General features: G+C 40.7%; 1 protein-coding gene across 5 annotated transcripts in view; it reads left to right on the top strand.

The window, feature by feature from the left end:
* Positions 1-13,054, top strand: part of dock3 (dedicator of cytokinesis 3) — a 189,485-nt gene that overhangs the window by 153,762 nt on the left and 22,669 nt on the right. For 3 of the 5 annotated variants that reach the window (XM_072451777.1, XM_072451773.1, XM_072451776.1), the window contains exons 15-25: positions 886-1,010; positions 1,349-1,511; positions 2,251-2,357; positions 2,727-2,898; positions 3,882-3,979; positions 4,122-4,205; positions 4,763-4,863; positions 4,993-5,074; positions 6,773-6,943; positions 9,299-9,478; positions 11,674-11,866. In XM_072451777.1, the coding sequence (XP_072307878.1) occupies positions 886-1,010; positions 1,349-1,511; positions 2,251-2,357; positions 2,727-2,898; positions 3,882-3,979; positions 4,122-4,205; positions 4,763-4,863; positions 4,993-5,074; positions 6,773-6,943; positions 9,299-9,478; positions 11,674-11,866 (1,476 nt within the window). The remainder of the gene's footprint in view (positions 1-885; positions 1,011-1,348; positions 1,512-2,250; positions 2,358-2,726; positions 2,899-3,881; positions 3,980-4,121; positions 4,206-4,762; positions 4,864-4,992; positions 5,075-6,772; positions 6,944-9,298; positions 9,479-11,673; positions 11,867-13,054) is intronic. The other 2 variants (XM_072451775.1, XM_072451774.1) reach the window with 1 other exon arrangement.

Genomic DNA, 13,054 nt, shown 5'->3' with positions numbered 1-13,054 from the left:
ATTTCTCTCACGTAATGAATCATTTTTGTTTTAGAGTGCTTGAGCCTTCGCCTCTTCATTTCCTGTGAATCTGCCTTTTGTTTTACCTCTGAACCACTTCTTACCTACTAAATCGACTTATCATTCAATAACTGATACCTTTTGGGTTTTAACGTATATCGTCTTTACTTTTTCTCTGCACTGAATCATAGGCTTAACTCTGACTTTAAGGATTTATTAACAAAATCAGAATTACTTTTATTCATTCCCGAGAGGAAATTCTTTATATTATAGAAGCTAACTTGCTTCGTAAGTGTTTTATTGTGCCATTTATTTGTTGCAGCTTGTTTTTAACAAGTCTGTGCATTTTGTAAAGGTTTTACTGAGATTGTTCTGCTTTAAGAGGAGTTTCAATACTCTCTTTTATTGTGTTATTTTCTGTAAAAAAGCAATCCGGAAATAACAGCAATATAACAACATTGTGTCTCTCACAAAGAAATACTGGGAGGTTGATGCCCTCTGCTGGTGTATTTTATATACACATTTCTTAAATTCTTCAATCCTGAGGTATTTTCTTCATACGTAACTTAGTATTCTAAATTATACTTGCTGAAATACCAAGGTTAAAGTGCGTGTTTTGATATTTTAAGCCATTGTATGTTTTTAATCAACTTTGAACTGCTTTTAGTCAGAATTTTACTATTCAAATACATGTCATTGTTTGATTGATGAATATATTATAAAGCCAGCATCATGCATAATAGAACATGTTTATCATGTTTAGGAGAAGTCTATTGGCTTTGAGGCCGTGGTGTAAAATGTTATTGGATAATAACACATGTACAAAACAATGAAATGACGTTCTGTTGTCGTTGTCCAAGTGCAATAACATTAGTGTCTGAGCAGGTGACATCCGAAACGACCTGTACCTGACGCTGGAGCGAGGAGACTTCGAGCGAGGAGGAAAGAGCGTCCAGAAGAACATCGAAGTCACTGTGTACGTGCTGTACGCAGACGGAGAAGTCCTCAAGGTATTAGCACAAATGTAGCTTAGAAAAGTAATAAGTCTAGAAATAACAAATGTGTACTTGACTTTATGTCCATTTTTTGCCTTTTCACTTTAAATTATTTTCTAAATTATGTTTTTCGTCCACCAAATTTCAGCTCAACAGTGCACAACACTGTCTTCAATGCATTACACTTAGAATAATACATTACACTTTTGGTATTCACAGAAAACACTCAACACTGTAACACTTTTGGCAGTAATAAACCAATTAGCATAATGATACTGACTTTACTAAAACCACACTTTTATCTCTGCTGTAAATCGAAGATAAATCTGAGTTTTTTGCTTGTCTCCCGTCAGGACTGCATCAGCCTGGGCTCAGGAGAACCCACCGTCCCTGAACACCGCTCCTTCGTCCTGTTCCACAACAACAGTCCACGCTGGAGCGAGGTGGTGAAACTGCCCATCCCCATCGACCGCTTCAGAGGCTCCCACCTGCGCTTCGAGTTCAGGCACTGCTCCAGTAAGACGGGATTCACTCATTCTCCAACTGAAAATGTCCCTCTTTTTATTGCTGGATGTGTGTGATTGTGGCTTAGAGAGTGAACCAGTGGCAATACTTCTCTCTAGTTCTCTATTGCAGCAGTTAGCCTCTCGCCTCACAGCAACAAGGTCCTGTATTCAACTCCCGGACGATGTGGGGCCTTTTTGTGTGGAGTTTGCATGTTCTCCTTGTGTCTGTGTAGGTTTCCCCAGGGTGCTCTTCTTTCTCCTATCACTAAAAACTCTCCTCTAGGGTTAGAACTTCCCTTATAAAGAGATTCCAAATTGCAGAGGACATTTCCTGGTTAAAACAAAGGTCAATAAATGCAAATTGCAACAGAAATGTGGGCTTTGATTCCCCAGTTTGAGTGAGATTAAATCTGCGCATGGCCATAGTGGACAAACTACATGCTATATATGACTTTTATCTTCAAACAAGTTTATTTTAAGTTAAATATGAGCCCAAACGTTGGTGAAAACGCAACAATAAACTGCTAATAAACCCGAGCAGACAAATCAGAGTAGACAAACATAAAGGTCAGGTGATTTTAGTGTAATATTTCATGTGTTTTGTGACTTTATCATACACGAATATTATGAAACTGATGTATGTATCTGGTTGTTTCTATTTGTTGTGCTGATTTATCTCTTTATGTTTTATTTTTCTCTCTCCATTCATGTATTTGGACTTAAATACTATGATGCTGTATGTTTTTCAGCTAAAGACAAAGGAGAGAAGAAACTGTTTGGTTTCTCCTTCACTCCCCTGATGAGAGAAGATGGGACCACGCTCTCAGACGAAAGCCACGAACTTTATGTTTACAAGGTCGACATCTAATTCTGCTTTAACCTCAACATCACTCGACCCATGTATTCACTGTCTGTACATGTCCAAAACCATCTCCACTTCATCTACAAAACATCTAACCAACTCATTGAAACACACCCACAAACAAACCATTAAGAGAACATAAAACATTGAACTGCTAGATAAATACACAGATTTCATGTATTTCAGAGCATGTTTGTCAAGGTAGAAACTACATCAAAAGTAGGTTTTATACTTTAGAAGATTGTGAATGATTGTGGGATAGAGATGCTTTGTTTTATTTATTTTTTTTATTTTAATACGTTGTAATACCTCAGTTATTTATTTGTGAAAACAGCCCTATAAATGACCCGTGTATCTTCTCAGTGCGATGAGAACACGACGTTCAGTAACCACGCCCTGTACCTGGGCCTGCCCTGCTGCAAAGAGGACTTCAACAGCTGCCCCAACATCCCCTCCAGCCTCATCTTCCAACGCAACACCAAGGAGAGCTTCTGGATCTCCACCCAGCTCTCCTCCACCAAACTCACCCAGAACGGTAGCTTTGGTCCGGGTTTAGTCCGGGTTATGTAGTGGCTTAGTCCTGGTTTAGTCCGGGTTATGTAGTGGCTTAGTCCTGGTTTAGTCCGGGTTATGTAGTGGCTTAGTCCTGGTTTAGTCCGGGTTATGTAGTGGCTTAGTCCTGTTTTAGTCCGGGTTATGTAGTGGCTTGGACTTGGTTTAGTCCGGGTTATGTAGTGGCTTAGTCCTGGTTTAGTCCGGGTTATGTAGTGGCTTAGTCCTGGTTTAGTCCGGGTTATGTAGTGGCTTGGACTTGGTTTAGTCCGGGTTATGTAGTGGCTTAGTCCTGGTTTAGTCCGGGTTATGTAGTGGCTTAGTCCTGTTTTAGTCCGGGTTATGTAGTGGCTTGGACCTGTTTTAGTCCGGGTTATGTGGTGGCTTAGTCCTGGTTTAGTCCGGGTTATGTAGTGGCTTAGTCCTGGTTTAGTCCGGGTAATGTAGTGGCTTGGACTTGGTTTAGTCCGGGTTATGTAGTGGCTTGGACCTGGCTTAGTCTGGGTTATGTAGTGGCTTAGTCCTGGTTTAGTCCGGGTTATGTAGTGGCTTGGACCTGGTTTAGTCTGGGTTATGTGGTGGCTTAGTCCTGGTTTAGTCCGGGTTATGTAGTGGCTTGGACCTGTTTTAGTCCGGGTTATGTGGTGGCTTAGTCCTGGTTTAGTCCGGGTTATGCAGTGGCTTGGACCTGGTTTAGACCTGGTTTATACGCCTCATCTTCAACACAAAGTTCACACACAACGATAACCCTTTTCAGTTGTGGTCCTGGTGTAGGCCTAGTTATTTACTGGTTTAACTGAACAAAAAATGCCACGATTACAATCAACGTTAAATGACAAAATGTTAACGACTGAAAACAAAATATGAATCGATGAGAGTTTAAAGCCTTGCGAGTTCTTTTATCGATTAGATATAAATGCATAGCTGAAAAAACATAATGTTAAATAAAAAGTTTTCTTCTTCCAGTGGACTTGTTGGCCCTGCTCAAGTGGAAAGCCCATCCAGACCGGGTCATGGACATCATGGGGCGCTTACGGCACGTCAGCGGAGAGGAAATAGTCAAGGTGGGCTTGTTTATGATGTAAATTTAGCAATATTTTGCCCTTATCGTCGCTGCTAGTTAAATGGTCAACATGACAACAATACATTCTTTAAAAAATACATATAATTACAAAATTGTACATTTTATTTCTCTTATTTTAACAGTTTCTTCAGGACATTTTGGACACTTTGTTCTCCATTCTTGATGACAACACGGACAAATATGGGCCACTGGTGTTCCAGTCATTGGTACGTGTGTTATGATATTTATACACATAATAGTTCTGCTGATTGCATCCTTCTTTAGAAAAAGCCAAAGCCATCATTTGAAATGGTTAAGTTTTGACCGCTTTCGTGCTTATTACATATTATGTTGTTGTTTTTTAGTTTTTGTTATGCTCCATAATACATTTTACCGTATGTGCTGTTAAAGCTGCTGTACCTTATTTTTACTGTCTTAAAAATGTGAACATTTCTAAAATTCTCAGCAATATATTTATTTAAAAATATATATATAACAACTTTTGCTATCATGACAAAGCTAACAACAACTAGCATGCTAACAGCACACTTCCTGGTTTGCGGAGAAGACAACGCTTTATAATTTGATGCAGACAGCGCACTGCGGTCACATTTTGGCCCAAAGAGCTGCTTGTACAATATATGCAATGTACTGAAGCAAAGTTAAAACTATGTAGAGCCTCTTTCTTTTTTACCCAGACACAATGCACTTGATCTGCAAAAGGCTAGAATATGCTGAGAAAAAAAAAACACTCAATTGAGTTTTAAATAAATATTTGTCCTAGGTCTTCATCATAAACCTGCTCAGGGACAGTAAGTACTACCACTTCAAGCCTGTGATGGACACTTACATCCAGAAGCACTTTGCCGGAGCACTGGCCTACAAGTAAGTACCAGTTATAAACAACTTAAAGTATATTATCTATATCTCTTACTGTAAAAGCGCACCACACATGACTTATTTATGAAGTATATTTGGATCCAACGTTGTAATGGGAGTTTTATCGTGTTACAGGGAGTTGATTCGCTGTCTAAAGTGGTACATGGACCGCTCGGCTGAAGTGGTTAGACAAGATCACATACAGGAAGCGATGAGGGTAAGAGACTCTTTATGATCAAATGCATAATATTGAAACTCCATTACAGTCATACAATACAGATAGTACTTTCACTACTTGCATTTTTACCTAGTTTAACTCATAAAAAATGTGTTATGGGATGAGTAGTATTTGGAGATATTTCAGAAAGATATCTCCAAATGTATATTTCAGGATAGCAAAAAAGCCCAAAAAATGTATATACAGTACTTTAATGAAGACGGAGAGTATGATAATGGCATTTGTACATTGGTTTAAATTTGCCAGTTCAGAACCATTTTTTTAACTTCTATCTATCTATCTATTTTTGTAAATCTCCACATTGAGAATCTGAATATTTCAATTGCTGTATTGTGGGATCTGGTTCAAGAGTTTAATTTGCAAATAGTAGTAATTTCAGATGACATCACAACACTCTATAGGCCAATAATATTTACAACAAATGAGAGAGTCTAAAATGAATTATGGTCAAAATGCTGATTTTTGTTATTGTAACATAGTGAGTGCCGAGGTCTAGTTCCTTCTAGAAATGATGCGGCTAAATATTTGTACCTTTTGAATATCCCATGGCAAAGTACAATATAATTAATAGGAAAATTGACAGTGTGATATCTACACATTATAGATTCTGAAAACCACCAATATATCCAGTATAGAATTATTTTCAACATTCTATTGTGTCATTTCATCATTTCAGAGTTTGCAAAGGTTACAGAAACTTTTGTCAACTCACTGTTTTTTGAATAATTGATAAAGTAGAAAAAGCTTCAGTTGTAGTCATCTGGACTCAGTTTGAAAAAGTAGACGTTTCGACTCTCATCCAAAAATCCAAAATGTTTGTGCCATATTTTGTTTCATGTGGATAGGTACAGCTATTAACCAAAAAAATGCAACAAGAATGCAAATTTTGACTGTTAAAATGCTAAATCTGATCGTCTCTAATTTGAGCGATGAGCACTTTTGAATGTTATGTCACATGAACACAACCTTTTCCCGACGTCCCTCAAACACCGGCAAAAGTGTACGTGCATTATTCACTAATCCATAACGTACACTTGTCTCTGCACCTCCTGCCATCGTCTCCATTTCTCCTTGTCCTTGTGCATACGTTTTGCAGCAGGAGGATGTGACGGGGACAGTGAACAGTCTGTGCGTCGCTCTGTACCTGGTGCAGCACGTTCAGCCACAGCTCAGCACTTTGAAATATTCATGACACTCAAACACTCCGGTGGGAAAGTGCACCACCTGAATTATTGAGGCCAATTTTGACACGTGGAGCAGCTTAGATTCTGATCTGAGCAAGCATTCACCTTTCTTATACATATGTAATGATTGACTGTGTTCATACTTGATACTAATGTTCATTCATTTAGTCAAAGATGCAGGTTTTGTCCATTTTGTGTTGGAAAATAGGTGTCAAAATGTGCGCATTATGGGTCTCATATTGAAGTTTAATAACGCTGACGCCGTACTCTGGAGACAGTAACTCTTTTGTGTAGTTGCTCTTATTGGTGTTGCTGTTATTACACTGTTATTTGAGCTTGTAGTTTAAAGAGTAGTTATACATACAATAGACAGTATATACAGTACTTACACAGTTTACAAGACACAGACAGGACAAACTTTGCCCCCATTGCCTCAATTCACTTAAAACCGAAGCAACTATTCAGTTTTTTATGATTGACTTCTCCCCGTCAGGCGCTGGAGTACCTGTTCAAGTTCATCGTGCAGTCTCGTATTCTGTACTCGAGGGCAACATGCGGGATGGAGGAAGACCAGTTCAGGACCAGTATCCAGGAGCTGTTTCAGTCCATCCGCTTTGTGCTGAGCCTGGACAGCCGCAACTCCGAGACCCTCATCTTCACACAGGTAACCCACAACACGCACATGCAATGCTCATTACTACATTCATCATTCATTACTCAATTCTAAACACATTCATTTAATTTTTTAGATTACATGTTTTGTCTGTTTTTAGCATATTTTCTTTAGAGGCTCTTTTCAAATCAAATCAAATCAATTTATTTTTGTAAGGCCCAAAATCACAACAACAGTTGCCTCTGAGGGCCACAGGGAGAAATGAATCAACAATGTCTGTGGTGGCGAGGGAGTCAGACAATGTCTGTGGTGGCGAGGGACGATGTCCCAGGGTCCTCTGTCCTTAGACTCTCCTTCTCGGCCAGGAAAAACTACAAAAAAACCTCTTTGGGAAAAAAGCGTAGAAACCTGGAGGAGTTCCAGTGAAGGAGAGATCCGACTCTCACAGACGGACAGACGGACACAAGGAGACTGGAGCTGGACCCACTCTTCAGGCAGAAGAGGGACCGTCTGAGTCGAGCTGGACCCACTCTTCAGGCAGATGAGGGACCGTCTGAGTCGAGCTGGACCCACTCTTCAGGCAGAAGAGGGACCGTCTGAGTCGAGCTGGACCCACTCTTCAGGCAGAAGAGGGACCGACTGAGGCGAACTGGACCCACTCTTCAGGCAGATGAGGGACCATCGGAGGCGAGCTGGACCCACTCTTCAGGCAGATGAGGGACCGTCGGAGGCGAGCTGGACCCACTCTTCAGGCAGAAGAGGGACCGTCTGAGTCGAGCTGGACCCACTCTTCAGGCAGATGAGGGACCGACTGAGGCGAACTGGACCCACTCTTCAGGCAGATGAGGGACCATCGGAGGCGAGCTGGACCCACTCTTCAGGCAGAAGAGGGACCGTCTGAGTCGAGCTGGACCCACTCTTCAGGCAGATGAGGGACCGACTGAGGCGAACTGGACCCACTCTTCAGGCAGATGAGGGACCATCGGAGGCGAGCTGGACCCACTCTTCAGGCAGAAGAGGGACCGTCTGAGTCGAGCTGGACCCACTCTTCAGGCAGAGGAGGGACCGTCGGAGGCGAGCTGGACCCACTCTTCAGGCAGATGAGGGACCGTCGGAGGCGAGCTGGACCCACTCTTCAGGCAGATGAGGGACCGTCGGAAGCGAGCTGGAGCCACTCTTCAGGCAGATGAGGGACCGTCCACACAGGGCAGGGACCACTTCACCAGGGGAGGGGCATCTGGGTCCACAGGTCCTCAGGAGTGAGAGAAAGAAAAGAAGGCGGTGAACAGTTTGCAAGTGGAATCAAAAACTAAATATTGTTTGATAGCATAAGTAGTCAGAAGAAGAAGAGGATAGTGCTCAAGCTGTCATACTTCCCCCAGCATAGTTACTCCTAGGGCAGCGTAGCTGAAGCTGTGGGTTTATGTTTCTGTTCCTAACTAGTCTGACCATAAGCGATTTCGAAGAGGAACGTTTTAAGCCTGGACTTAAATGAAGAGACTGTGTCAGCATATTTAACAGGGGTCGGGAGCTGATTCCATAACACAGGAGCTTGGTAGCTAAACGCTCTACCTCCTACAGTACTTTTAGAGACTCTTGGCACCACCAGAAGGCCAGCATTCTGAGAGCGAAGAGCTCTGTTTGGATGATATGGTTCTATAGCATCTTGTCTTTTCTTGCCTTTGTGACTTTATCAGCCAAGGAACAATGTTGCAACTTGAAAATGTATTGTATAATGAGCTCATTTGCAAAACAAATGGCATAAAAAAGGGACATTTATAAATAATAGGTTTTGTGCACTGCAGCGCACTGGCTAGCTCGATGTGTCTCCGTGCTAACTTTTATCTAAATGTAAAAATAAAATCAACAACCAATTGACATTTTAAGTAAAGATGACTTGATTGTTTTTATATGTAGATTACTGCTTGTGGTGTTATTTTAATTTTAATGCCTAAAAATTAGAATCGGTGTGAGCACTGAGACGCAAAGACCTACCGTATTTGCCTGTATAACTTATTTAGAAATGTCAGTGATTGGACAGGAAGTAGAGGTGCTAACAGTGAGCTAGCCGAGCGCAAAAATAAAACACTTTTAAAAATGTGTTTTATTTTTGTATCTATTTATTGATCTATTTTTGCACATGAGCTCTTGATTTGTAATCATTTTACAACCCAAATAATATTGTTCATGACCGATTAAAGGGCCCTCACCCGTGTTTGAGAGCAACACTGCAGCCTAGAAATGTAGATAAATCTTTGACTCAAAGTTTTTCTGTTAGCATGAGTCTTTCATTTGCTAGTTTTTATTTAATTATCCTTTCTCTCCTTTTTACCTCCTACTTGGACCTATATCTCCACCCGTATATGCCGGTTTCCCATGATCCTTTGCTCCCTGGGTGCACCCTAGGGCTCCCGGCATTGCCCCGGTTCAAACCCGACCCCCACGCCCCCTCTTGGCCCTCCCTTAGCTCTAGCCGCTGCCCTGGGTCAAGCGTTCCCCTCAGGCCTTGGACAGGCCCCTGGTGGTGGGCAGGGGAATTGCACTCAGGCCCTTGGCTCCGGTGCATCGCAGGCCTCTCCTCTCTCAGTGAGTACAGAGCAGTGTGGATGGAGCCCAGTCTGGTCCGGCGCACCCTCCTGCTGCGTGTCACATTAACCACTGTTTTATAACACTAACTTTTTGCTACCAAATGACTTCAAGTGGGATTTACACCGACGGAACACTTTGTAACACGAGCACAGACAGTAGAAATGAATGGATCAGAAGGAGACGTGGAATAGATCATCCTCTAAAGAGCTAAACCCTGACTTTATCGGGCCTAAATTAAAACCATAAACCGGGTCTAAAATTAAACTAAACTATGGAAGAGGTAGTTCTAAATAACAATTAACCCAAAGCTGGACAAAAATATCAACAAATGTCTCTATATGAACATAGTATTAGATTTTCCGTGATAGAGCAGTTCTAACCGATAACGATATCAACAGTTTATAATCCAAGGCACAGCAACTAAAAAGACATGACTGTACCCATTCATTTTTACTGTCTGATTTCCCTTGAATGCATCACAAACACAAGTAACTCAACTTCACTTGTTTTATGTCACACCCAAAAATCCATGTGTCAGACGTCCAAATGTCCCGATGCATTGAACGCCCCTCAGCGCCAAGGCTGTGCAGGCCCCATTAAGTCAGACCTTGATGTCAGCATTCATTAAGCAAAACTGCCTTTTACAGCAAAAAACAGTGGCACTGAATGCATCATTTAAGCAAAGTCACAGCCTTGACTAAAATCTTTGATGCCAGTTTTTGTCTACAAATGTTAAATCAGATGCAGTAATTATTTGACCATATATCTTAAGAAACACAAAGCACTTTACAATGCATTATAGAGTCACTTACTCAGTGCGGGTAAGAGACTTGTGTAGACTCCAGGGATGGATTATGGGTCTGAAAGGCCCTAGGCTATTATATTTGAGGCCCCATCTGTAGGTTTTAAATAATATAAATACATTACGAATACCTCTGATGACATTTCAAAAATGCAAATTTCACTTAAAATAAAGTATTTTGTTAAGAAAGGGAAATTAACAACAAAGTCCCCTCAGGAAAAACGTGCAAAACATAAATAATGTAATGTATTCTGTTGAATTTTAAGGCCAAGAATCTTTTTTGTTTATTTGCATCAGGTTGATAGTTGAGGACACTACTAAACCTTATTCTAAAATGATAAATCAGCACGTGAGGCCCCAAGCTGCAGCTCATGTAGGCTTCTCCTCTGATCTGGCCCTGAGAGCCACAGCTGCCCTGTGATAGACTGACAGAAGTGAAGCTGCCAATCTGTGCCATCAGTCCCTGTGACACCACGATTCACTCAAGCACGAATGACTAAAGTACATGAATACAAAGACCCTGAGAGCCACTCTTTAAGTAACATTTAATACATTAACATAATGCGTTATGATGCATTTTTAAAAGACAATTTAATACTTTTATTTGCAAATGCTCTTATTAAACTTTGTTTATTGATTAAAAAAAACTGTTTTTAAAAGGCAATTTATTAAATGAATTAGTAAAAACTTTTACATGCTTTTATAAAAGCATTTACCAATTCATGTAGTAACTCGTCTTATAAAAACACTTTTAATAAAAGCATTTGTTAAGTTCTTTGTTAATTTATGTATTAAGTAGACTCCTTTATTAAAGTTTTACTTCATTTAACGTGGCCCTCAGGATCTTCTATAGTTCACATGTTGATTTTACTTTGAAAAGTATTATAACTTGACAGAAAGCTAAAGTCCACAATGTACGACTTCTTTGACTGGGGGAAGTTGTAAATGTACAATAACCTTTTTGCAAATCATACATATGGCTATTGGAAAATATGTTAGAAAATAGTTCTGTAAAAGTTTGAAGACTTTTTGGTTCTTGAAGGTTTATAGGACATTTTTGAAGAGTGAGGAAAAACATACGTTGAACTTAAATAACTTGTGCCAAGTCTAAAGATGATATTTGAGAAGTATAACCCTCATAGTAGGTTCCATGTAATCTTCCATGCTACGGGAATAAACTGGAGTGAAATCTCAAAGCATAAATAATTCAGGAAAACAAACTACACAGTGTCCTAAGTGATATCACGTTCCCGAAATCATAAAGCCGGCATCTTGACTACTAATATTTCTCCTTTGACGTGTATCCTCACCGGATCTCAATCTCCTTTCTCTCCCTCAAATCTACACCTCTCCCGCTCGCTCATCCTCTGCTTTCCCCCTGTCTTGTCAGGCGGCTCTCCTCAACTCTTTCCCGGCCATTTTCGACGAGCTCCTGCAGATGTTCTCGGTGCAGGAGGTGGCAGAGTTTGTGCGCGGGACCCTGGGGAGCATGCCCTCCACCGTGCACATCGGACAGTCCATGGACGTGGTCAAACTGCAGTCCATAGCCCGCACAGTGGACAGCAAGCTCTTCTCCTTTCCCGGTAAACGCTGCACAGTCGTGGCCGTTTGAAATAGAAAGAATACTCATCGTAAAGGAAATGGTGTCTTACAGTGAGACGGGGACAAAGAGTCGGTTTTATATCATTGTCTCAGAGTGAACTCTCCTCTTGCCGCGTCTATAATCAATCTCTGTCAAACGAGTAACAGTAAATAACGAGTAAATACAAGCGCTCCGTCAAAGCAATAGACAACCTTTGGTCATCATTACCATTATTAACGGGGAGAATGCTTTGAAAATGCGTTTAGTTACAAAATACTGAATACCTGCATTAAAATGTGTTTTTGTAACATATTCTGATATTACAGTACACAAATATAACATGTAATTAAAACAGCCTTGTCGTTCCATCATTATCATTCATCACTGACAAGAAAAGGACAATTCATACTTTACCAGAGCTGTGTTTTCTATCTTTCTCATCAATTCTGGGAAGTTTGAAGCCTAAATTACATCATAAAATACCACAATGTGTTTCTCTATTTTTAGGGCAGTCACAATATTCCGAATACCACTAAATCAAAGTGTTACTGTATCTGACACAGAACTGTTTGCGTGAGCGTCAGTGCAATTTCAAATTCCTTGGGTTTTGTAGCTTCCAAAACTCATATAAGACACAACAAATGCATTGGACACAGACATTGTCTGTCCAATGCTCCACCTGCCACACCAGACCTTTTGTTTTGATGAGGAAAAGACTCTGGTGAGATTAACTGAAATATATGGGTTTCTTAGTATGTATTCACACTTTAGGCCGCAGTTATTTTATTACTTGGTTTACGGATTTTTAAATGAAATGTATTGCCCAGGTTGACGAAATATAAACAGGGGGCAGGAGCGTGTAACAGTAGATTTAGCGTGTTTTAGACAGACAGAACTGACGTTTAAGTGTGCGCTGAAGAAAATGTGGTAAACGGGTTTAAAATGTGTATTTGCGATATAAAGGTGCGCAGCAGACAGAGACGGGCACGCGCGCTCTCGCCGGGGCCGCGCGCAGGGACGGCGCCGCTCCGTCACAACACTGCTTTCCAAAATAAATGACTCCCGCAGGAGTTTGGCAAGAAATTGCTTCAAGCGCTCTTATCTTTTGACTTAATACCACTTTTTACATTTAATTTAATGCTATTTTTCATTTTCAGCGGTATAAAAATGATAATAATTTATTTTATTT

This window comes from Eucyclogobius newberryi, unplaced genomic scaffold, assembly GCF_026437365.1.
Source record: "Eucyclogobius newberryi isolate DKJ021-1_F unplaced genomic scaffold, fEucNew1.0.hap1 SCAF_19, whole genome shotgun sequence".
NCBI lineage: Eukaryota > Metazoa > Chordata > Actinopteri > Gobiiformes > Gobiidae > Eucyclogobius > Eucyclogobius newberryi.
Note: the sequence above shows the minus strand (reverse complement) of the source record. Positions and strands in the feature narration are given on the sequence as shown.